The 27,810-nt window shown below is 31.9% G+C and overlaps 2 protein-coding genes across 3 annotated transcripts in view; one reads left to right on the top strand and one right to left on the bottom strand.

The window, feature by feature from the left end:
* LOC126879166 (coronin-7) overlaps positions 1-1,501 on the bottom strand; it is a 79,146-nt gene extending 77,645 nt beyond the window's left edge. For both annotated transcript variants that reach the window (XM_050642182.1, XM_050642183.1), the window contains exon 1: positions 921-1,501. In XM_050642182.1, coding sequence (XP_050498139.1) covers positions 921-1,265 — 345 coding nt within the window. In that variant the 5' untranslated portion in view covers positions 1,266-1,501. The remainder of the gene's footprint in view (positions 1-920) is intronic.
* A 4,675-nt stretch (positions 1,502-6,176) lies between these two features.
* The window catches only part of LOC126879165 (calcineurin subunit B type 2), a 71,963-nt gene continuing 50,329 nt past the window's right edge, over positions 6,177-27,810 (top strand). Inside the window, exons 1-3 of the mRNA XM_050642181.1 lie at positions 6,177-6,375; positions 6,567-6,606; positions 24,259-24,435. Coding sequence (XP_050498138.1) covers positions 6,373-6,375; positions 6,567-6,606; positions 24,259-24,435 — 220 coding nt within the window. The 5' untranslated portion in view covers positions 6,177-6,372. The remainder of the gene's footprint in view (positions 6,376-6,566; positions 6,607-24,258; positions 24,436-27,810) is intronic.

The raw sequence follows: 27,810 nt of genomic DNA, 5'->3' as shown, positions 1-27,810 counted from the left end.
GCGGCTTCTGGAATACCTTAAAAATATCGAATTTCATTGATAAAATGCGCATATTCCACCGATCTTCGCTTCAACAATAACATGTTAACTGAAAAACTACAAGATAAAACTAATGATAGTATAACGAGATATAAAAATATACATTTGATTATAATGGAATAACAGAAAAAACATAATGAAAATGAAACAAGTATGAGAGAAAATAGATGGATTGAGTTAGTGCAGAATCAGAAAAGAAAATAAGTAGAACAAGAATAATCATGAAAAACAATAAAAGATGATAATACCACAAAACAGTAACATTTAACACAAAACTTAAACAGAATGAGGTCACATAATTCATTAAAATAGAATTGTGATAAAAATAGATAAAAATAAAGATACATAAATATATGTAATCATTTGGCATTACAATAAAGGTAGGTTGTTTGTAAAATACTTCTTTTTCTCATATCATTTTGATCTGTCAGGTGTTATTTATGAAAATAAAAAAAATGTTAAATCATTTTTTTATTTTCAAATTCATTGAATATTTTCAGTTTTATAATGAAAATATGCCCACAGGGAAAATATTAAAATATTAAATTTAGGTGTGGCACAACTGGGCCAAACTGAAACCAAAAAAAATTGTAGAGGTGAAGGTCATTTCTATTCTGAATTAGAAGTATTTAACAAAAAAATATATTACAGGGATGCTGAGGAAAGAAACAAATTCATCTTCTCTTTCTTTCATATAGGGAATTATTTTGCAATGGTCTTTATTCATAGAAATAGAGCTCAATTTACTGGAACTAAGAAAAATGATTGACAATGTTATAAATTTTATATTTTTCATTTTATAACTAAAAACATACTTCTAGCATTACTAATAAAGTTGACATGAGTATTATGTATAAGAGTGCATTTGAAACAGTACTCACTTGCAGTCCTTCCTTGGGAATGTGCCAAATCTTCACCAAACAGTCTTGTGAGCCAGTGGCCAACAGTCCATCATGGAATGGGGAGAAAGAAATATCAGTCACAGTGTCAGAATGAGCATGTAAAAGGGGCATCAATTTACCCTTTCTGCCGTAGTCATCTAGAGGAAGCACAGCCAAACTGGACCCGGCATGATCCCAGTTGAATGCCATAAACTTGGCAGAAGCAGCAATGTTGTTTCCATAAGTCTGGTATGACCCCACACTGATGTCCCTGACGTAGTTCTCCGGTTTGGGGACAATTGGGGCTGCATTCTTATACTTGCTGGCTTTGAATCTCCAGGCCATTGTTTGTTATACTACAGGTTTTTTCACTTACTCACTCACATAAAAATCTATAAGCCTAATATGGAATAAACTACTTAAAAAGTATTGAAGGCGAGGAAATATTAAATACGTAAAAACTATATGACACTAGTTACGAACACTGATACTTAAATGCTATTTTGACGTGTTTGAAATATTAAATTGATTATAAAAGATTCAACTTAAATGTTCATACGCCCATCACCGGGAAAGCTTGACATTTCTGTCGGTCAAACAAAAAACATGTCAAAAATCAAAACAATGTCAATATTGTAGTGGGTTCACAATTTTCACCCAATTTTAGGCAACACTATTAACACATTTTAGTCCAGCTCGTATGCTCGTCCCCGTTAGGTAAATTATTCCGATTCGATTTTTTTGCACAAACTTACTCAAAAAGAAGTCCTTATAGCAAATCTACAGGGTGCCAGGAAGTACCGCTGTCGAAAATTGTTTAAACAATTTTTTAAACAAATTCAAAATAGTTATTTATGATAAATGTTAAAAGTAAAATTTTAAGGCACGCATGTAAAAGTTTGCAGAATGAGCGAAGCGAATTCTGCAATTCACATGAGTGCCTTAAAAATATACTTTTTAACACGTATATCATACAATATTTTTTCTACAAACGTTATAAATTTATAAAATACAATATTTTTGTTAATTGCTGAAACCATGAAACCTATGACCCCTAAAAGGTAGAACTGGTTGTCTACACTCGAGGAGAATGTGTAAAAATTCTTAGCGAAAATATTATACCGTTAAATTAATAAACTTGTTTTTTCTACAAACGTGTTAAAAATGCAATAATACAGTTTAAATTAAATTTTAAAAAACCTTTTAAACCCCTTTTTTCAAATTGCGCAAGTTGTACTATTAACACCTATTAATATTAATGTTAATAAATGAAATAAAAATATTTTGAAGTTTCACAATTTGACAATTCACTTTTAACTGCAGTGCCTTAAAAATGTTAAAGCACTAGTGCGCTAGTGCTTTAAAGTAGCATTTTTAACGCTCATATGGAGTGAAAAAAATTGCATTTTTAACACGGTTGTAGAAAAAATAAATTTTTTCACTTCGGACAATTTTTTTAGATTCTTTGGGGCATTCTATTCTGAGCAAAAAAGGTCTCTTGTAATTTTTCTCTAAAATTGACTGTTGTCGAGTTAGTCGAGTTATATGCTATTTAAAATTTGAAAAACATAAAAATGGCCATTTTCAAGGCTTAATAACTCGGTTAAAAATTATTAATATGAAAGTCAGAAAGTAACCAAATCAAAGTTTAAAGCCCCTTAGGGGGCAGACGTGAAGATGTTGCACATTACATTGTGTATACTTTGGATAACCATATATAGTTTAAAGGACCCGAAAAGCTGGGGGGCACGGCCATGGGGTGATTTAATATAGGTATAAACATGAAAAATTTCTATAATTCTACTATACCATTTAAAGGGTTTCTACCCGTATATTTTTGTGACTAAAGCAAGTAAAAAAACCTGTTAACAGCATTTTTATGGGAAATAAGCCACAATTAAATTGAAAAAAATAATTTTATTAACGTTTCGGCGCCCAAATCGGGTGTCGTTGTCAAAATATAACATACTACTAAAATAAACAAAAATGTCGTTGCTATAAGTGAAATATTCTTCTAATAATTTATTTAATCTGACTCATTTATATTGGCAATTCAGACATATGTACATATATTATACATTTTAAAGTAGAAGACTTTAAAATGATATTGCCAATATTTATGAGTTGCGTTCCTGGGACGACTTTACTGAAAGATAGTTCATTCGATTACATGAAATCAACCCCAACTCAAGAATATCCGTCACAAAAAATAATAGCATGTGATCTGTTTAAAAAGACAACCAAATGCAACGATGATAGTAAACTTCTCGCGTTAGAGATTCCATAGTAAATCACGAGGGAAAACCAGGAAAAAACCTCGTGATACTATCCCGTCATCATAAGTATTTGGTCTTACATTTAATTTACTCTCAAGAAACTAATACCAAATTCTGATTTTAATATGTTTAAATTATAAATAATATTAATAATACATAGGTATACAATAAGTAATACTAAAATATAAAATATGTACTAACTCTATATGTTATTGATTTACTAATCGTGGTATTTTCTTTCTATTGACTTCCTCTTTCAGTATGGGTAACCACATCCTACTTCATTCTACCGAGGAATTTGCGACACAATTGGTTTCATTTAGCATAATTAGAGCCGCTTCTTTGATCTTTCTTTTTTTACTATCTGATTTACAATACTTGAATCTATCCACTGAACTCTATTTTGATTATCCCATGCGTGTTGACATATTTGAGATCTATCAAATTCTCTATTTTTAATATAAGACTGATGTTCACTTATTCTAACGTTTAATGGTCTTGATGTTTCACCTAAATAAAATTGTTCGCATTCACAAGGTATTTTATAAATGCATTTCTTTGTTCGTTCTTGTTCATTGTTAGGTTTAGTTTTAGACAGTGGCGGTTTCTCCATAAGTGCACATGTGCACGTGAACCCCCAAAATTATTTTCACACAAACATTTATATGTAAAATCTATCATTCTATAAATAACATTTTAATCTAACTATACAGTAATTGAAATCAGAAATCACAGATCCAATGAGTTTATAAGTAATAGGTGATATTTAATTATGTATTTTTATTCTATTTCGACGAGGAAACTTCACGATGGCGTGACCTTAGACAGAACATCGGGATCACCTCTCCTAGTTTTAGATAGAATAGATCTCAATGTGTTTGTTGTTTTGAATGTTGTTGAAATGTTGAATTTATTTCCTATTGTTTTAAGTTTTTCGGATAGTCCTTTTATACAGTAGTATGTCCCTGTAAGTTGTATCCATATGGAAAACTTTTTTATTATTAATTGTACGAAAAAAAGTTATTCTTCATAAAAAGCTCTGCATGGTCCAAAACCTAAGATTCAACCATCAGATACCTATTAAATTTTATGAATATTATACGAGGTATGTCAAAAAGTTTGAATTTCACTCAAGGGTAAAGTAGCTTTATTTTTCACAATATTGAAAATTGCTATTATGAAAAGTTGTTTGGATTTAAAAACTATATTCTAATATGCAATTACATCCTTCTAATTGAAAAAATTTTTTTTTGTAAAATTATGGATAACTAACATTATTTTCAGTAATTTTAATTCTAATAACTCTTTTATGATTAATTTTACGAAAAAAGTGATTCTTAATAAAAAGTTCTGCATGGTTTAAAATCCCCTAAAACCTAAAATACAACCATCTTATGTCAATTTTATATGAGGTATGTCAAAAAAGATAAATTTAGATCAAAAGTAAAGTACCTTTATAGTTTAAAATATTTCAAAATTAGAAGGATTTAATTACACACTGAAACATGGTTTTTAATTCTTAATATCTTTTCATAATAACAATTTTCGATATTGTGAAAAATAAAGGTATTGTACTCTTGAGGCAAATTCATATTTTTTGACATACCTTGTATAAAATTTGACATAATATGGTTGTATTTTAGATTTCAGACCATGCAGAACTTTTTAGTAAGAATCACTTGTTTTTGTAAAATTAATAATAAAAGAGTTAACAGAATTGAAATAACTGAAAATAATGTTAGTTATCCATAATTTTTCAAAAAAAAAAAAAATTTCAATTAGAAGGATGTAATTGCATATTAGAATATAGTTTTTAAATTCCAAACAACTTTTCATAATAGCAATTTTCAATATTGTGAAAAATAAAGCTACTTTACTCTAGAGTGAAATTCAAACTTTTTGACATACCTCGTATATTATTCATAAAATTTTATATCTGATGGTTAAATCTTAGGTTTTGGACCATGCAGAGCTTTTTATGAAGAATAACTTTTTTTCGTAAAATTAATAATAAAAAAGTTTTCCATATCGATACAACTTACAGGGACATACTGTATATATGGTATTGACATTTTCCTCGTATTATTTCTTGTGAATGTTGTAGGATCCCGTTCTAAGTTGTTCTGTTCCATTTGATCCAATCTTGACAATTCCTTATTTATTAACGATATTTAAACTTTTTTTTTAATTATTAATTATAAAAAAGAATTATTTTTTTCAATTTAATTGTGGCTTATTTCCCATAAAAATAGTTAATCATAAAAATACCACAAGGAAATAGCTTCAGAACAACTGTTAACAGTACTGATGATGAACTTTTTTGTTCGAAAAAGTTCTGTGATGTAGACCTTTAAGGATTTTTTAAATAAAATATACCTTTTATAAATGATTATAACTATTTTGTGATTAATATTAAAGTACTTCCACTCTATCTTTTCCCATGCACGAAATTATTTACGAACTACTATTTATACAAGGTCTCTTTTTAACTCACAGTTAGTTACTCACAGACACTCTGACAGTACTGCGTATCAATACCACACATCAACGTATGTTTCATTTTATTTTTTGATTCAACTTATTTGAAAATGAATCGTGACGCATGGGAAAAGTTAGACTGGAAGAACTATATATACTTTTTTATAATCTAATCTTGGCAACCAGTATTACATTTATATAAATCGGATTTGAATGCAAATTATTTAAGCTTATTTTAATTAGTTGAGTATCTTGTGGGCTCTACTTTTATTCTCATATTCTACAATTTATAATGTTTATTATGGAAACTTTTTATCGTTTCTTAGAAAATTATACCGATGATGACCCTTGACCTAGTATCTGAACACTGTTGTCCCCATAGAACTTAGTTACGTTCCATTATGCAGAGCCTAATAATTTAAATTTTTAATTGTATTTTAATGCTTTTTACGTATATCATTAAAGGTTTGAACATTTCGTAGTAATATGTATATTTGAACGTTGAAAAAGGAAATTCATGTTTTAAATTTATCCCTGTAGTTTTTTATTACTTTTTTTACGCCAATTGTCAAACGACGTCACGCATGCAGAGCCCTCTTTGAGCGGTTCACGAACTACAGTAAATTATTTATCCTCAGTTTGTCGATCATTAAAAAGAATCATAAATCAATTAGAAGTTAGAGTACTTGGAGCAGACCATGGTAAATATACCATTTTACAAATAGTTACCGTATTTTCACGTTTATCTCAAAGATTTGCTTGCGATGTTTAATTTTGGCATACCTCAAGGTTGCTCTGCTTTAGCCTAGTTTTCAGGGACAAGCCCATTTCAATATCCCATTTTTTACCCAGATTTTTTTGCAATGCTTTACAAGAAAATGTTGTTTTGCAGGGTAACGAGAGCTCTCTGCCCATGGAGCTATGCTCTAACTGTAAGTTAATTCATATTTTTCTAATGCATGCTCGTTTTTTAGCTCTAAATGTAGGTATCCATAGATATATTTTGAACTACCTAATGATCATTTGTCAAGGTATAGCTGATATGGTCTTATATGCCGGATATTTGTTTGAATTTAGTAAAAAAGTGTAAATATATGATTGCTTTAGGAGCTAGGTGCTATTTATATTATGTTGTAGAAATGGCACAAAATACATAAATTGTGCAAATTAAGAAATAATTAAATATCATAGGCCATGTGTGTTAAGTAGGTACAGTACATTTTTTTCTTTAAGAGTTCTGCCTTTTATTGTTAATAAAATAACATGCTTAAATGTTATTATAAATTATTAGTGACATCTATAGTCCACCAATAATGTACATACCTACATAGAGAAAATCCATAAGTTAAGCCTCTAAAGTGGCAAATTGAGCATTTTAAGTGGATTTAAATACTTTAATGCCACCTGTTTTAATTGTTAATTAAGTAGTTCATGATTTATTGTTGACAGTCAATTATAAATTAAGAATATCATTAGAATTATAAAAATATCAGTATAGATGTATAAAAAACAGCAACAATATTGTGTTTTGTGTTCAATCATTACAGGATAAAATTATTAGCAATTTTCATATCTGGGTCACCAGGAATAAAATTTACTACAGTAGAACTCCAATTATCCAGACTCCAATTATCCGGATCGCCAATTATCCAGATCAGATTGAGAAAAAGAAAAAATCAAGTTCGTAAAAAAATAATTAATTTTACTGTCATTCAGTATTGTGTGCCAATATTACGTAATGTAAACTTTGTCGTTTACATATTGTTGTGTATACTTACTGTATTGTTTTTCATAATAAATACCGTATATGTTCTCCATTGTGTTTTGCTGTAATTACGTTTCTTTACTGGGAAAGGCCTTTTTCGAGAAAAATCTAATTATCCAGATTTTTAATTATCCGGATCGGGTCAGGTCCCAATTAATCCGGATAATTGGAGTTCTACTGTATAGTGATTCTGAAATCTTATTAATTTATTTTCTACAGTTTTCTTTCTAATACAATTTCTAATTTCTTTTTAGTTCTTTTCTTTTAATGATCATTTTCATGTCTCATATTTGTCTAGCTTAACAATAAATCATAGAGGTGTCATTCTTCTATTTTTCTCTCTTACCTAACCTTTTCTAACATGCAATAAAAAAATGTAGTTTATAAAACATCAATTTGCTTCAGTCTGTTGTTTCTTTTAAATTTGCTGGATAGTCTGGATGGCAGAATGATGATGATGGAGTCTATTGTTGACACATACATACTTATCACCCTCCATACAAGCTATGGTCAATGACAATGGCCACCACATTCCATACCGTAGAGATATAATATCTAGACTGTTTGCTGCTATCTAAAACTGGGTGACAATTATTGTGACAGATAAATGAGCCTATTAGGTGGGAAGTCTCTTTCTAATCGATGGGATTTATCCAATGACGTTGGGTTTACTGATTACATCCAGGGCGTGAGGATATATATCCACTGATATATATCACGATATATTCCATTCTTTTCCATTTCCATTCTTTTCCATAGGCAGCGAATGTGTTAAGTTGCAATGCTTCTATTTTTCTCAAAACTATCTGTGATTTCGTTGAGTATTTTTTTTCTTCTGTTTGCATATATTAGTATAGACCCCATTTATTAATTCGTCAGAAACAGTGTTCTGCGAATTTTCCATTTGTTTCTATTTAAATTTTGCAGATTTTTTTTTGGTTTTGTATTTTATTAATATATCTTGATGTTTGCTACACTGATGTGTATGACCTACAAAACATGATTGAGTATCTTCCATTTAGAAAGAAAGTTATGGAGAATTCAGTGATTGTAACAAATTCACTGCCATCTGTCGCTAAAAAGGTATTTTGCTCTACTTGAGTTTGAGTTAGTTGCCATTGTCATCTTTTGGTGTTCACAAGTTGTGGAATTAAATGGGTTCTTTTCATATTGAACCTATGTAGAAAACGAACCTCCATATATAACGAATATACCTCCAGACGCTTCTATGTAGAAAACGAATACTGGTACTCCTATTTTCCTCCAGAAATAACTTGATTCCATCAATTGTGAATTTCTATTACCGGTCATAGGCGTCCATTTTGAGTAGGGCAACGGTTATTTTATCACATAACTTTTTTGTTTTTAACGTTTAATGCCATCGGTACATAATTCGGAAATATTTTACGGCTATCCCTACTTTTTCTGTCTTTACACGGCAAATTACGTGTAGTAAAATTCACACTGGTATGGATATGTAAACATTACTAATTAGAATGTCATTCTACTTGAATATGTCATCATTAATGTTCTTGGATAACTGTTATTTGTATAATTGCAAATTATTAATTCAGTTAATAAATGTGCCCTACCTAACTATGTATTCAGTGATTGTAATAATTTATATGTACAACAAAAACTAATACTCAATCGAGAAAAGAGGAAAAGTGTTAAAGTGATTTTTAAATAATATATTGTTACTATCGAACGCTTACAATTTTGAACATCTTTAACAACAAAATACTTGGATCACAGAATATAATATTATCCTGATGTATTCTCTGCTTGGATCTTCCACAGATAATACAGAATAAATAACTTTTTAAAATTAATTATTTATCAAATACACTATATATCAATATTATTTAATCAACAACTCAAAATATTCCCGATGCCATTTCAAATATTTAAAATTGTCACTGATTGTCACTGTCTGACTGACAATATTCTATTCGACTGAGTGCGTTGTAAGACAAAGATAGATTTGGAAAATATTACCACGGACATTTTGTTCATTTTTTTCGAATCCTGAAAAAACCAATAAATATTTTTGAAAAATTTAAAGGCAGAATGAAAGAGTAAATTATTACCGAGGGCCGAAAGTCCCTTAGAATAAATAAAAAGTTTATTTTGAATGAGATATTTGAAATTAAAAATCACACTAAATTTTCTCTTAGTTTTTCAACCCTGTAATTTATTAAAATAAACATTATAGAAGTTCTCAGGGACTTTCGGCCCTCGCTAATAACGTAATCTTTTATTTAGCGTTTAAATTTTTCAAAAATATTTATTAGTTTTCTCAGGATTCGAAAAAAATGAATCTCCATTTGAATAACATTGCAGCCAAAAATACGTACCCATCCCCTTAACGTTTAAGCGTTTTGACACTGGATTATTAAATTGTGAGGTATTGTATTTGAGGTAAAATTTTTGTTATTTGAAATTGAAAACAATTTTAAGAAAATTTAAAAAAATGCTCTATTTTACTGACTTAAAGCAAGAGTAACTTTTAGCACTAGAATACATCATAATTTAATAATCTCATGTCAAAAATGCTTAAAAATTTAAGGCAAAAAAGTCATGTGATAAAATAACCGTTGCCCTACCCATAACAGATGCCGAATGCCTATGACCTGTGCTAGAAATTCGCAATAATTGATAAAATCGATTTCTCTTTGGAAGATAAATAGGCGTACCAGTTTCCGTTTTTCTACATAAGTGTTCTGAAAGTATTTAAAAAAAAACTAATTACAAAACGCCATCTTCAAAGAGCTCTAGTTCCCGGTAACCGGTCAATTCGGCTGTCCCAAGTAGAAACACTGTAAGCGCCAATTCGAAAAATGTTCTCCAGAGTAGAAAACGTAAAGTGGTGAAGTGAAGATTGAATGTGATATAATGTGTTTCATTCATAGCAATGTTAAATTGCGGTTCTACTCATATTTTATTTTTTTTCCTTGGTAAATGGTAGATAACAACACCCTAAATCCAAAAATGCAATAAAAGTGATTTTGAAAAAAATGGATATACAGTGTTTCTACTTGGGGCAGCCAAATAGCTCGAATGCAATTGCTTGAAAATCAATTGCTCGACATGAAAATTGCTCGAAATACAAATTGCTCGAATAAAAAAGAAAATTATATATCTAAAATATTTATTCAAAATAATACAAAATATAGACATAAGAAAGATTCTTGAATTAGGACAAATTATGTGATATGTCACATATATAATAGTATATTAATTTATGCTGAAAAAGTATTTATTACAAATCTAAACTATCTTTGAACTTTTAAAATAATAAGAAAAATAACGGTTTTGATTTTCTCTCATTATGATAATTAGGTATTATAATAATTTCCAGGTATTAGGGAAATATTAAAATCATTAAATACCCATTAACATGCTTACCCATTACCAATGTTTCTTTATTGGGTATGTATTGGATTTCTGTGGATATTTTGTGGATTATTGTGAATAAATATTTTAGATATATACTTCTCTTTTTTATTTTATTTTATTCGAGCAATTTGTATTTCGAGCAATTTTCATGTCGAGCAATTGATTTTCGAGCAATTGCATTCGAGCAATTGACCTAGAACCCTAGTTCCCTTAGGAAGAATCGGATTTTCGGACTAGATGAATTCGGCTAAATAATCTTAAAGTTATATCTGAGGAATCTTCGGTCGTCGCTTCTCAGGAGAGTTTCTGGACACTCTGTATATGTGTATAAAGCCGGTCTTATTCGGAACTATAAAATATTTCAATTAATCTGATATAATAATTGCCCTTTTATCCATCCAAAAAATTATTCAAATGAGGCCAGAAATAAAAAAAAGTTACTCAAGATCAAAATTCATCTTAATAACATCTTAACTTCAGTTTTTTATGCACAAAACTGTCCAAATTTGCTTTATGTTTATTGTTGTTTATTGAAGTTATTCTTCTTTAGACACGATTGAGAGTAAAATTTCATAAATCTGCGCGCATGCGCACACAGACAGTATGTAGTTCCTTGCTAATCTTTCAAGATAGGTATGTATGTATCTGTATCAGCGCAAATAAGTCATTAAAAGAATATATTAGTGTTTTTAGTAAATGTATTATTTATTATAATTTTTGGATTTGTCTTTCTCTGTAGTAAGATAATAAAATATTATGTATGTAGGTATAACATTTTTATATGTCTATTTGTCACAGTGTTGTGTAATTATATCCGAAACTTACGTTTCACTTAAAGAAGCTCGGTGGCGTAGTTGGTGGAGCGTTGGGCCAATGATTGGAAGGTTGCGGGTTCCAATCCTGGACGATTCATATATATTTTTTAATTTTTGGTTGTTTTAATAAAAATTTTTTGAAAGTGGTAGATAAGAAAATTAGTTTAATATTTAAATAAAATACAAATAACCTGTTAAGTATATTTACTTCGTTGAAATTATATAATAGAAGAATAACTTCTTAAGTGCTTACAAAGTACACACACATTCTTTTTTTAGTCTGTCTATCATATTTTTTTTTCTTTCATTTATCGATACTTATTTACAGTCTAGAAAAAGTTGTGAACAATAATAATTGTACAAAATTACCAAATTAAGAATATTTTTTCTTTTTCTAAAGATTCTTTTTAAACATTACCTTATTTTTAATCTTGTTTTTCGTTGATCTCTCCTGGTCTATCTTCTACCCATCTTTGTCTTTTTATGTGATACTCAATTAAAAAGTTTGAACAAGCATTCTCACTTTCTTGTTGGTTATAAGTATATTGAAAGTTTCAACACTAAAATTTTCAGCAGTTTAAAAGTCTGTTCGCTTGGAATATTGATTTGGATTATTTTTCTCAAAAAGAACTACGGTTTCCATTTGATAATTTTGTAAGTTATATAAATATTTGACTCTAGTGCACCAATATTTCATTAAAAGTTTTATTTTTTAAGTTTTTTATTAGTTTTTAGATTAGTTTCTAAGTTTTGGTATTACTTACATTTTGGTATTATTTTCCTGTTTTTATTTTTTCACTTAAGAAATTAAGTACCTAGTTGAAAGACCGATAAATTTTGTACACACTTAAATTAATCAAGGAAGTGAAAAAAATTGTATGTCAAAATGCGTAATAGTTATTTTCCTAACTAGTGCGGAAAGTGATAATTTCCCGCACGAGACTGCCGTTGACCCAAATGACGCGATAGCGGAGATCGGGCAAGCAGTCGAGTGCGGGGAAGACACTCGGAGAAGAAAAAATATTGTTCCTAACTCATGCGGAAAGATGAGTTAGGAACAATATTTTTTCTAGGGCCGTACATTTGGAAAAAAAGCCACAAAAATAGAGTCATATGCTTTTTCTCATGAGGATCTTTCAGTGCGTCACAGTTTTTCGATTTCTTTCTAACGCATTAAATTGCATGTGACAGAAAAAAACGCACGTCGGTGATTACATTTATAACATTTATTCTAGTTGTCAATAGATGGCGCTATAATCGAAAAAAAAAAATGTTTTACTAATTATATAATATATGTATCTACGAATATAATCTGTACAATTTATAAGTCTATACAAATAAAAGAAAATGCCATTTTATAAATGCAATAAACACAATTGATTTGTTTTTATGCCAAATTGCAAATAAAATGTGACATCTGTCAGATTGAACTAAAATGTCATGTCACTAAAATGTGTATTATCACGGACTTACCTTTTTTTCTATCATTTGTGACGCACTGAAAAATGCTCATGAAAATAAGCATATCAATTTTTATTTAAGAGTGAAAATACACAAATTAATTCTTTGACAAAGTTGTCAAAACCAAACTTTCAATATAATGGGTTACCACGACGACGACATTGGTTTCCATGACGACGATTTAAGACCATTGTAATTTTCTACTGATTTGACTTTTAAATATTATGTCAAAATAATTTTATTTCATCGAATTATTGCGTTAATTTTATTAAAACATGAACACAATAAGATACATTTGAAATAAATTAGTAAATAATATCTAAATATTAGTTTATTGCATGTATTATAGTACAATATAATGCCATATTAGAAAGTATTCTACTTTCCCGCACGCCGTGCGGGAAAGTGCAACTTTCGGAAACGAAATGCGTGCGGGAAAGTGGCTGTTTCCTCCCAGGGCAGTAATCATTCAAGGGAGGAAAAGGCACTTTACTCCCATGTTATACATATGGTTTTTCCACCTTCCTCAAATAACAAGTAATTTTTTCATTTTTACTTAATTTATTTGTGTAACTAAATAACAAAATTTATTAGAACTAAAACTAACAAGTAGGTACAATATAACTGTCAACTGTCAAAATATAAGTCAATTATTAATGTAAACAAGTAATTGGACTTCGTAAGTCCTAGGTTTTCACCCAAAGTAGTCAAAAGTAGAATTAGAAGTCGATATTTGAATTCTTCGTGTAACTGCGTGGATTGATATACAAATTTACTAATTTTGAGTCATTTTTACTAAACTGTTTACACAGAAATAACTCTAAAGATTCAAACCTTTCAATACGCTTCGATTTATGTGTTACATATATACTATTTCTGAGTCTATTGGGACCGTGCAAGTTCGGCAAAACGACACCTGGTTTCTACGCTCTGCAACTTTATTCGCACTTTTAATTATATTGGCCAATTATATTAGTCCTGGTTACTGGATAATTGTCAAGGCCATAGTCCAAAAAAATAATAAGAAGAAAAAATAAGATTCAGGTTATGTTATTAAAACGTAAACAATTGTATGTAGTAAATAAAATTAGTTATTAAAATGCAGTACTGCAAGCAAAATACAATTAATTTAATTTGCCTTTATATAATAATTACATATAATATCAATATTGTAGAGCAACACATAATTTTTCTTCTTCAATGACAGTAGGTATGGAATGTACGTCAATTTGACAATTTCAATGGACAATATGAATTATTTAAGAAAGTTGCAATATTTCTCCGCTATTCGCGCACGATCGTTTTTCGTATCCCTTCCAAGTACTTGCACACCGCGAATAATGGCATTTCCGGTTATAACGTTTTAAGCGGAAATTACATAAAAACCAAAATTTTACATTTGTTCTCATCTTGCTAAGCCACGTTGAATAATATATCACTTATTCTCTTTCGGCGACTTTAAAATAGTCAATACTTACTTACGGTTGCAATTCTAAAACCGGAACTCCGACGTCAAATTTCTCATCTTTAATAATACCATCCTTAGGTTAAAAGCTTTCATTCGACACCCCATTTGTCATTCTATCTGTATTAATGATGGACAGACAGACGGACAGACAGCCTAGGTAAAATTTTTCATCTTTAGTACCATGCTTGAACTATAAGCTATCATTTGGCACCTCATTTGTCATTATACCTGGTATAATGACGAAGGATATATACTCGCGGTCGGAGGGATCAACGGACAGACAGCCTAGGTCAAATTTTTGAACTTTAGTATCATCCTTGGATTATAAGCTTTCATTTGACACCTCATTTGTCATTCTACCTGGTATATTGACGGAGGAGCTATATTCGCGGTCGGACGGACCGACGGTCAGACAGCATAAGTCAAATTTCTCACCTTTAATACCATCCTTGGATTATAAGCTTTCATTTGACATCTCATTTGTCATTCTACCTGGTATATTGACGGAGGAGCTATATTCGCGATCGGACGGACCGACAGCCTAAGTCAAATTTCTCACTTTTAGTACCATCCTTGGATTATAAGCTTTCATTTGACACCTCATTTGTCATTCTACCTGGTATAATGACGGAGGAGTTATAGTCGCGGTCAGACGGACAGACAGCCTAAGTTAAATTTCTCACCTTCATTACCATCCTTCGATTATAAGCTTTCATTTGACATCTCATTTGTCATTCTACCTGGTATAATGACGGAGGAGCTATATTCGGGGTCGGACGGACCGACGGACAGACAGCCTAAGTCAAATTTCTCACTTTTAGTACCATCTTTGGATTATAAGATTTCATTTGACACCTCATTTGTCATTCTACCTGGTATAATGACGGAGGAGCTATATTCGGGGTCGGACGGACCGACGGACAGACAGCCTAAGTCAAATTTCTCACTTTTAGTACCATCTTTGGATTATAAGATTTCATTTGACACCTCATTTGTCATTCTACCTGGTATATTGACGGAGGAGCTATATTCGCGGTCGGACGGACCGACGGTCAGACAGCATAAGTCAAATTTCTCACCTTTAATACCATCCTTGGATTATAAGCTTTCATTTGACATCTCATTTGTCATTCTACCTGGTATATTGACGGAGGAGCTATATTCGCGATCGGACGGACCGACAGCCTAAGTCAAATTTCTCACTTTTAGTACCATCCTTGGATTATAAGCTTTCATTTGACACCTCATTTGTCATTCTACCTGGTATAATGACGGAGGAGTTATAGTCGCGGTCAGACGGACAGACAGCCTAAGTTAAATTTCTCACCTTCATTACCATCCTTCGATTATAAGCTTTCATTTGACATCTCATTTGTCATTCTACCTGGTATAATGACGGAGGAGCTATATTCGGGGTCGGACGGACCGACGGACAGACAGCCTAAGTCAAATTTCTCACTTTTAGTACCATCTTTGGATTATAAGATTTCATTTGACACCTCATTTGTCATTCTACCTGGTATAATGACGGAGGAGCTATATTCGCGGTCGGACGGACCGACGGACAGACAGCCTAAGTCAAATTTCTCACCTTTAGTACACTTCGCGTCAAAAAAAACTGATACAACTCTTATAACCGAAAATCGTGTTTTTCAAGTTGTGTAAGTTGATCTTGTCACAAGTGTCATTCTAATTTCTAGGGCAACGTTTCCAGTTCAACGAAAATATTATATCAAACTAGGTAAAAACGGGGCTGAGCAACAGACCGTTTTTTTAATATACTAAAAACAAAAACAATGGTAATTTTCCGTCATCTCAATTAAATATCCATACATTGATTCGTGTTTTATTATAATTTATGGAAATATTTCGATTCAAAAGTAATGATAGATATAAATCTTGACATGACCTTAAATTATTATGTTTAATGTCAAATCGAGAGGTGTGATTGGTTTCTCGTAAAGTGTAGGACAAAACTGCATTAAGTTGTGTAGAATAAATAAAACACACTGGAAAAATTAAAAATTTAATTTGAAATTAATACAAAATGAATAACTTTTACAGTGAACAAGTATGGAATTTAAATATATGTATTACAATTCGAAATATACATTTTAAACGTTATTTTTTTGTATTTAGATTTAGTGCAATTCCGTTATCTGTGATGGCAACAACGAAGTGATTCACGAACAATAATTGTCAGTCTGAACACAGGTTTACATTGGGAAAAAAAAGTATACCAGTTTTATATGACGCGAAGTGTACCATCCTTGGATTATAAGCTTCTATTTGACACCTCATTTGTCATTCTACTTGGCATAATGACGGAGGAGCTATATTCGCGGTCGGTCGGACCGACGGACAGACAGCCTAAGTCAAATTTCTCACCTTTAGTACCATCCTTGGATTATAAGCTTTCATTTGACACCTCATTTGTCATTCTACCTGGTATATTGACGGAGGAGCTATATTCGCGGTCGGACGGACCGACGGTCAGACAGCGTAAGTCAAATTTCTCACCTTTAATACCATCCTTGGATTATAAGCTTTCATTTGACATCTCATTTGTCATTCTACCTGGTATATTGACGGAGGAGCTATATTCGCGGTCGGACGGACCGACGGACAGACAGCCTAAGTCAAATTTCTCACTTTTAGTACCATCTTTGGATTACAAGCTTCTATTTGACACCTCATTTGTCATTCTACCTGGCATAATGACGGAGGAGTTATATTCGCGGTCGGACGGAACGACGGACAGACAGCCTAAGTTAAATTTCTCACCTTCAGTACCATCCTTCGATTATAAGCTTTCATTTGACATCTCATTTGTCATTCTACCTGGTATAATGACGGATGAGCTATATTCGGGGTCGGACGGACCGACGGACAGACAGCCAAAGTCAAATTTCTCACCTTTAGTACCATCTTTGGATTATAAGCTTTCATTTGACACCTCATTTGTCATTCTACCTGGTATAATGACGGAGGAGTTATATTCGCGGTCGGACGGACCGACGGACAGACAGCCTAAGTCAAATTTCTCACCTTTAGTACCATCCTTGGATTATAAGCTTCTATTTGACACCTCATTTGTCATTCTACCTGGCATAATGACGGAGGAGCTATATTCGCGGTCGGACGGACCGACGGACAGACAGCCAAAATAAAATTTCTCATCTTTAGTACCATCCTTGGATTATACGCTTTCATTTGACACCTCATTTGTCATTCTACCTGGTATAATGACGGAGGAGTTATATTCGCGGTCTTACAGACCGACGGACAGATAGTTTAGGTCAAATTTCTCACCTTTAGTACCATCCTTGGATTATAAGCTTTCATTTGACACCTCACTTGTCATTCTACCTAGTATAATGACGGAGGAGTTGTGGTTACAGACAGACGGACGGACAGACGGACGTGGATAATCCAAAGTTTTCAAATTTTTTCAAAATTGGGTGAAAACAACATTGTTAAATCAGAATAACAATTTACTGTTTTTTACCATTCTGCAAAATACAGAGTGTTTTTAAATAAACGTTAAAATGTATAGATATTTACGTAATAGAAAATAGATAGGTATTGTACAGGTCAACAAGTTATATTTCATGAGTGAAATACCATGACGTCACTTTTACTTTTCCTCCTTAGGGACTTTTTTCACCTACCTCTACCGAAAGTATACTTTTCCGGACCTGATTGTAGGGAGCAAAGTTGTACTTCTCCTCTATTACTAGGGAGGAAAAGTAAAAGTGACGTCATGGTATTTCATTCATGAAATATAACTTATTGACGCCCTGTACAATATCTATTTTCTATTACGTAAGTATCTATACATTTTAACGTTTATTTATAAAACACCCTCCATTTTGCAGAATGGTAAAAAAGAGTAAATTGGTATTTTGATTTAACAATGTTTACATTAATAATTTGACTTATATTTGACAGTTGACAGTTATATTGTACCTACTTGTTAGTTTTAGTTTTAATAAATTTTGTTGGTTAGTTACATAAATTTAAGTAAAAATGAAAAATGACTTGTTATTAATTTGAGGAAGGTGGAAAAACCATATGTATATGTATAACATGAGAGTAAAGTGCCTTTTCCTCCCTCGAATGATTACTGCCCTCCGCTACGCGTCGGGCAGTAAACTTCATTCTCGGGAGGAAAAGTAGCACTTTCCTCCCTTGTTATACAAATAGCTATTATATGAGACAGGAGAAATCTCATTACAAAATATTACGATATGACGTCACAAGGGTTCGCGCGCTTTTTTTACCATTTGAAATGATCTAAATCACAGAAGATTTTAAAGGACTTCGCAGAAACCTTATGGGAAATGGCTCTCTGTCAATAATGCTCTGAAACTGGGTTCTGGTAGTCCTTGATGTGTAGAACAAAAGACTCAATGGGCGCGTAGCTCCAAAAATCATGGTTTTAAGATATATGTAAGCCTCTGAAATTATAGGTACAGTGAGGACGTTTGAGTTGGAATAAATTCATTTTCTCGAGAATGGGCGACTCTGGAGATAAATTATGAATCAGGTCGATTTTTATTTTTAAATTACGATTTTTTGGCATATATATCATACTAGTGACGTCATCCATCTGGGCGTGATGACGTAATCGATGATTTTTTTAAATAAGAATAGGGGTCGTATGATAGCTCATTTGAAAGGTTATACAATTCTCTATTCACTAATATAAATGTTACCATAATTATTTATACAGGGTGTCTAAAATTTTTTTTGAATTAAATTAATTGAGACAAAAAGAAGAATGTGTATAATTTATTTAATTCGAAATACATTTTACTGCTGTCAGAAAACAGAAAAAATGTTAATTTGAAAAATAAACATTGCTTTTCGCTTAAATTAAATGTTCAAACTGCTAAGGGGCAGGTGGGTGGCAGCTTTAATATTGAATTTAAGAGGATGGGTACGTATTTTCGGCTGCAATGGTATTCAAATGGGGATTCATTTTTTTCGAATCCTGAGAAAACTAATAAGTATTTTTGAAAAATTTAAACGCAGAATGAAAGATTACGTTATTAGCGAGGGCCGAAAGTCCCTGAGAAATTCTATAGTGTTTATTTTAATAAGTTACAGGGTTGAAAAACTACAGAAAATTTAATGTGATATTTAATTTAAAATATCTCATTCAAAATAAACTTTTTATTTATTCTAAGGGACTTTCGGCCCTCGGTAATAATATAGTCTTTCATTCTGCGTTTAAATTTTTCAAAAAATTTATTGGTTTTTTCAGGATTTGAAAAAAATGAACAAAATGTCCGTGGTAATATTTCCAAATCTATCTTTGTCTTACAACGCACTCAGTCGAATAGAATATTGTCAGTCAGACAGTGACAATCAGTGACAATTTTAAATATTTGACATGGCATCGGGAATATTTTGAGTTGTTGATTAAATAATATTGATATATAGTGTATTTGATAAATAATTGATTTAAGACGTGAACTTAATAAAAAGTTATTTATTGTGTATTATTTGTGGAAGATCCAAGCAGAGAATACATCAGGATAATATATATTCAGTGATCCAAGTATTTTGTTGTTAAAGATGTTCAAAATTGTAAGCATTTGCAATTATAAAAATAACAGTTATCCAAGAACATTCAATAGGTATCCATCTCTTTAAATTAATGATGACATTTTCAAATAGAATGACATTCTAGTAATGTTTACATATCCATACCAGTGTGAGTTTTACTATTCGCGGTGTGCAAGTACTTGGAAAGGGAAACGAGAAACGACCCTGCGCGAGTCGCGGAGAAATATTGCAACTATCTTAAATAATTCATATTGTCAATTGAAATTGTCAAATTGACGTATATTTCATACCTTCTGTCAATGAAGCAGAAAAATTATATATTGCTCCACAATATTGATATGATATGCAATTATTATATAAAGGTAAATTTAATTAATTGTATTTTGCTTGCAGTACTGCATTTTAATAACTAATTTTATTTACTACATACAATTGTTGATGTTTTCATAACATAACCTGAATCTTATTTTTTCTTCTTATTATTTTTTTTGGACGATGGCCTTGACAATTATCCAGTAACCAGGACTAATATAATTGGCCAATATAATTAAAAGTGCGAATGATAGTACAGAGCGTAGAAATAGGGGTCGCTTTGCCGAACTTGCACGGTCCCAATACACGTAATTTGCCGTGTAAAGACAGAAAAAGTAGGGATACCCGTAAAATATTTGCGAATTATGTACCGATGGCCTTAAGCGAAAAACAGTATTTATCAAATAAACATTTTTTCATGTTTTCGGACAATAGTAAAATGTATTTCGAATTAAATAAATTATGTACATTCTTCTTTTTGTCTCAATTAATTTAATTAAAAAATTTTTTGGGCACCCTGTATAAATAATTATGTTAATATTTATATTAGTGTATAGAGAATTGAATAACCTTTCAAATAAGCGATCATACGACCCCTATTCTTATTTTAAAAAATCATCGATTGCGTCATCACGCCCAGATGGATGACGTCACTAGTATGATATATTATGCCAAAACATTATGATTTAAAAATATAAATCGACGAATGATTCGCAATTTATCTCTAGAATCGCCCATTCTCGAGAAAATGACTTTATTCCAACTCAAACGTCCTTACTGTACCCATAATTTCAGAGGCTTATATCTTAAAACCATGGTTTTTTGGAGCTACGCGCACATCGAGTCTTTTGTTCTACACATCGAGGACTACCAGAATCCAAAGTTTCAGAGCATTTGACAGAGAGCCATTTCCCATAAGGTTTCTGCGGGATCCTTATACTTCTAAGTTATTATGAGTTTTTGAGCGTGAAATTTTAGAAATCTTATTTTTAAACGGAACTGAACATTATTATGTAATAAAACAATAATGTGCAAGTTCCCTACTGTATATTATATCCCGCATATAAGCTGTACTATACTCTAAAATAGCATTTAGTTATTGTATACCGCCAACATTTCCGATTCGTCTCGAATTTCTCCTAATCCTCCCATTTGTTTTGTCAGTTGACGACGACGAAATTCGACGTCTCGGTAAAAGATTCAGAAAATTAGATCTGGACAACTCGGGGACTCTCATCTGTCAACAAAAAATAATACAGACAAATTCCAACAAAACTTATACTTGGGAACAGTAATCAACAACAAAATACTTGGGAACAGTAATCAACAACAATGAAGAGATTAAGGACGATCTTAACAACAGAATGGAAAACACAGGAAAACTATTCCAAGCACTAAATAGAGGATTCCTTCATAATAAAGAAATGTCAACCAAGACCAAGATGACAATATATGACCTGGATATTAAACAAAAGACACCAGAGCAGAATTCAGGCAGCAGATATGAAACACGTCAGAAGAACGATTGGAGTAAGAAGAACAGATATAATAAGAAATGAAGAAATAAGAGAAAGACTCACAATCAAACCGATACTCGACAATTGTAAGGAGAAAAAATTGACATGCTTCGGACATATAACCCGGCTGGACAATGACAAGTGAAAAGAGTGTGGGAAGCAACACCAATAGGGAAGAACAGAAGAGCGATCCATTAAAGAATGGAATAGTGACATCTCGCAAATTCTACAGAGTAAGGGTAAGACTTGACAGGAAGCAACAGAGATGGTAACCAATAGGAAGGAATGGAGAGAGTTCATTAAGTGCTAGACGTAACACTCGACACCTCAGAAGATTGTAAATTATTGTAATTGTAATGAATTGTTTTATAAATGGCCCAACACCGAAAGGTATCAATGGGTCTACTGAAAGTAAAGTAAGTAAATTCAACTACATTTTTTTTCTTGGACACCCTGTATAAATAATTATGTTAGAGAGCTGTTAGCAAGCTGCAGACGGGGGTTCTGAATTGCATAGTGTAGAATTCCTTCCCTTTTGTCTTCACTGCAGCATCCATCTGGCTTGCATATTGTAGAAGCCTTGGAGGTGTCACCAGGGAAATGGACCAATAAGTTTTCAATTTAAAAATCTTTTAGTATTATTTCTAGTATTTTTCAATATTATTAATGTCGCTATTAGGATTGAAAACTTTACCTTTCAATTGCCAGATGACGCTAGTCACCTAATCCATACACGTCAGTTGCAATGTGGGGATAAGCTTTTGTGGTTGGTCACTTCGAGTATGGAGCAGCAGGCCTACGCCTCTCCGAAAATGACTCAAATAAGAGTCGAAAATCGTCGGCTCAGAGTGCTGGTCTGCGCTCCGTATTCTAAGTGAAAAATAAGATTGTTTTGCCTTCGCATTGCAACTGAATAAAAATGGTATACATTTTGATTTTTATTAGTATTACTCCTATAGAGTAACTAGGTCCATTTTCCGTTGGAACTTTACCAAGCTGCAGGCGGGGGTTGTGAATTGCATAGAATTCCTTCCCCTTTGTCTTCACTGCAGCATCCATCTGGCTTGCATATTGTAGAAGCCTTAGAACTGTCACCAGGGAAATGGACCGATAAGTTTTCAATTTAAAAATCTTTTAGTAATATTTTTATTATTATTCAATATTATTAATGTCGCTATAGACGGCCGGAGTGATGACGGAGAAGTGTCAATTTTTATTGACATATATGTCAGATTTTTACCAAACCTTTCCAAACAAACGTTGTTTAGTGTGTTTTCTCAGTTTTTACAGAGAGTATTTCCGTTTTTCGCAATATGTAAGTATTGTTATAGTTACTATATCAATTTTACAAGATTTTGTAAATAATAAAGCATGATGTTTTATATAAATAGCAATAAAATGTATGTATGGGTAAAGTAACGTTTAGGAGACCGAATTAAGATAGTGAAATTAAAAAAACACTATAATTAAACATAAAAAATAGCACAGGAAGCAAAATTTTAACTTTATACTAATTAAAAAGTCATGAGATTCGGTAAACTCTATCTTTTCAACGTGTTTACAATCTTTGTTTGGAAAGTGATAACACTGAATATAGCCGCAGTTGGCCGTGACGTCACACTCCGGCCGTCTATTAGGATTCAAAACTTTACCTTTCAATTGCCAGATGACGCTAGTCACCTAATCCATACACGTCAGTCAGTTGCAATCTGGGGATAAGCTTTAATGGTTGGTCACTTCGAGTATGGAGCAGCAGCCTACGCCTGTCCGAAGATGACTCCAATAAGAGTCGAAAATCGTCGGTTCAAAGTGCTGGACTGCGCTCCGTATTCTAAGTGAAAAATAAGATTTCTTTGCCTTCGCATTGCAACTGAATAAAAATGGTATACATTTTGATACTTATGTTAATGTTTATATTACTAAATAGAGAATTGAATTACCTTTCAAATGAGCTAGCACACGACCAATATTCTCATTTAAAAAATCATAGATTATGTCATCACGCCCAGACGGGTGACGTCGCTGGTATGATACATATGCCAAAAAAATGATAATTTAAAAATAAAAACCGACCTGTTTCGGGATTTATTTCCTAAATCGTTCATTCACGAAATAATGAATTTATTCTATTTGGCTTTTACCTACACAATGTATATAATTTCATTCCGGCATATAAGCTGTACTTATAGTCTAAAATAGCATTTAGTGATTGTATACCGCCAACATTTCCGATTCGTCTCGACTTTCTCCTAATCTTCCATTTGTTTTGTCAGTTGACGCCGACGAAATTCGACGTCTCGGTAAAAGATTCAGAAAATTAGATCTGGACAACTCGGGGGCCCTCAGCATCGACGAGTTCATGTCTCTGCCGGAGCTGCAGCAGAATCCGCTCGTTCAACGTGTGATTGACATCTTCGATGCCGATGGTAACGGAGAAGTCGATTTCAAAGGTAAGTAGAAGGGATAACTTTATGTTTTATTCTTTATTTTTATCGGATTTACATTTATATTATATACAGAATATACAGCGTTTCTATATACATTTCTTTTCAAAAGATAAAATTTGAAATTCTACTGACTTCTTTTATACAGGCGTGACGAAAGGACATCGCATACATTTTATGGAAAATATGTCACTCAAATGCAATAAAATTTACATGAATAGATTCGTCTCAAAATTACAATCATTTCATATCATTGCGTCAACTATGAATTTTTATTAATATCGGCCTAAATTGTAATTAAACTTTATCGAAATCACATTCTTGAAGTCCATAAAATTGTCATTCATAAATGTAGCCCGGGAGGTAGTGTCAAATTTAACCGGAGCATTTTAGCATGGCTGTTTTCTTTTTATTTAGTTAGGTGTTCCAAAGCTTATTAACAAATGATGTGTCAGCTGGCCCAAAACTGGGGATTTTAGGCAAGAAAAGGTAAAATGTGAAACTTGATGGAAAAACGCTACAACTTATATGTCAAATATTTATCTCCGTGACTTACGTGTATAATAGCCAAGAATGCCTAGCTACTGGCTTTCAATTCGGATTCAATTCCTAGTCAATACTGACTCGGGTTTAATTCCTGGCCCTAATTTTTTTTTTGTTTTTAAAATTGACATTTTGATTTGAAAAATAATTATGTTTTGCTAATACCACGTTTTTATTATTTATACGACACAATATAAAAAAGTCTGTTTGTCTTTTATAGAATCGTAAACTATGCATTTGATCATAATATGATAATATAATATTATACTTACCTAACAAAAATGTACCTTTTGAAAGAATAAACAAAACATTTTTTTTTTTATTTTTTTTAACACCAATAGTAATCGAGCTATACTTTATTATGTTGGCTCTTCTTCGTCAAATTCTAAATATTGTAGTTTCAAAGTCAAAGGACGGGAAAACTAGGCATTTTCGAGGATAACTTGTTGAAACTAATTTAAAGTATGTATGATTCATTCCACCAACATACGTCTGTTTTGGATTATCGCGACAACGAATATTTCAGTGTGCAACATAAGAAGTACGAAAGTAAATGGCTCTAATAATTATTCCAATAAACAGCAATGTAATTTGCAATTTATTTTCGTTCTTCATATTTTGCACAATAAAATATTCGTTGTCGAAATAATCCAAAACAGACGTATATTTGTGGAATAGGGTATATTTAAAAATATGTATCTCCAGAAATAAAAAAAAATCTCTAGGTAAAAAAATTAAGTGACTTATATTGAAAATAATGTCAGTCCCTATTTTTTTTCAGCAAAAAAGTGATCGTAGACAACCCCCTAATCACCACTCTAATTAAAATTTGTCATTGACCTGATTTGATTTTCTTGATTAATGTATTGTTAATAGGTTCTAGAAGTTTGAAGTTTGATCCGCTTATAATGATTAGTTTTTAAGAAAATGGAGTTAAAAGCGAAAAACGAGTTGATTTTTTAGATATAAAATTAACACTTTCGATAGCGAATAAATCAAAAACTATTAATTTTATCAAAAATTTTTTTTATTATTATTAACTTTTGCGATCAAAATATAATAAAAAATTTCCACCTCCGTGATGGGGTGGCAATCACCCCAATGGTAAAAGCGCCTGTCGGCATCATATAGATGTTGATCCATGGACTATCTACTACTTATTCTCAAATTTTCAAGCAAATTTATCCATTCTGTAAAAATTGCGAGGTGAAAAGCTTTGGTTCCTGGACTAATTATCAAAAAATAATTATTTTTCAAATCAAAATGTCAATTTTAAAAACAAAAAAGATTTTCAGGGCCAGGAATTGAACCCGAGTTGTCTGGGTGAAAGCCAGTAGCTAGGTATTCTTGGATATTATACACGTAAGTCACGGAGATAAATATTTGACATATAAGCTGTAGCGTTTTTCCATCAAGTTTCACATTTTACCTTTTCTTGCCAAAAACCCCCGTTTTAGGCCAGCTGACACATCATTTGTTAATAAGCTTTGGAACACCTAACTAGATAAAAAGAAAACGGCCATGCTAAAATGCTCCGGTTAAATTTGACACTATCTCCCGGGCTAATACTATTAGCTATTAGTCAGGTGGCTATTGAAAATAGCTTAACCTAGAGTGAACTAAGCCAATTAGAGGAGCTATATATTTTTGTACGATTGACTAAATTATACCTACTTTATTATCTATGAGGTAAGAGTAAGCCTCTACATTAATACCAGAAGAAAGATTTATGAACTGGCGTTCCAGAAAATCTCTTTTCCCTCTTTGACTCACGTACATTCCCTTTTTATTGTAGATTTATTTATATCAATTTATGGCGTTATCAAAATTCAGAATTAGCGCAATGATATGAAAAGATTGTGATTTCGAGACGAATCTATTTTCACATAAGATGTGTGCGGTCCCTTTGTATTTGAAATGATTATTATTATTTTTTGTTTGGCGTACCAGTCCTTTAATGACGTTGCCCCCCTCGCTGGCTTACCAGGCTTTCTCTTTGTGGAATGTATTGGCTAAACGCTAATCCAATGTATCCTAACCTAACATGACCTCCTTGTTACCTCCGTTTTACAATTATTTTCGTAAGTTTCTCTTATTCTTTGTCTATTAGTCCCCGCATTGCAACCAACGTGATGGTAGTAGGTGCCTAGCGACATCTGCTAGATACAAGTCAAAGCTTTTAACTGAATAAAATATTTAATAAAAATATTAAAATATTTAAAATAATATCAAATTGAAAACTTATTGCGTTCTCTGAACTAAGTAAAAGTTAAGACAGTTTTGGCTTTGCATTGCAACTGAATAAAAATGGTATACATTTTTATTTTTCTATTAGTATTACTCCTATTGAATATCATAGGTCCATTTTCCGTGGGAATTTACCACGCTGAACAGACGGGGTTGTGAATTGCAAATTGTAGAATTCCCTCGCGCCTTCTTTGCTTCAGCATCCATCTGGCTTGCAATTTTTAGAAGCCGTGGAGGTGTTACCAGGAAAATGGTCCAATAAGTTTTCAATTTGATATTTTAAATATTTTTTTCTACAACCGCTAGTGTAGGAAACAGAGGTTGAACCTTGCAAAATGGACACAAGTCCGGTTTTATTTTTTTTCTGGCATATCAAGGGGTGCTTATTATAAGACTAACTTTTTCTGAAAAAATTTCGCCCCGGAACCCCCCTTTTCACCCCTTTAAAAGGGGTAATTTATGGTTTTTGCAGAACGTAGCCCTTCCTGTACCTTTTACAAAAAAATTCTTTTATAGAAATATGAAAAGGACTATATTTTCTACGATATATTTCCAACAGCATCTCTCTATCATCCACCGTTTAGCAAGGGT

The sequence above is a fragment of the Diabrotica virgifera genome, chromosome 1, assembly GCF_917563875.1.
Source record: "Diabrotica virgifera virgifera chromosome 1, PGI_DIABVI_V3a".
In the NCBI taxonomy this organism is placed as follows: domain Eukaryota; kingdom Metazoa; phylum Arthropoda; class Insecta; order Coleoptera; family Chrysomelidae; genus Diabrotica; species Diabrotica virgifera.
The sequence above is the reverse complement of the archived record's forward strand: the minus strand, read 5'-3'. Positions and strand labels throughout refer to the sequence as shown.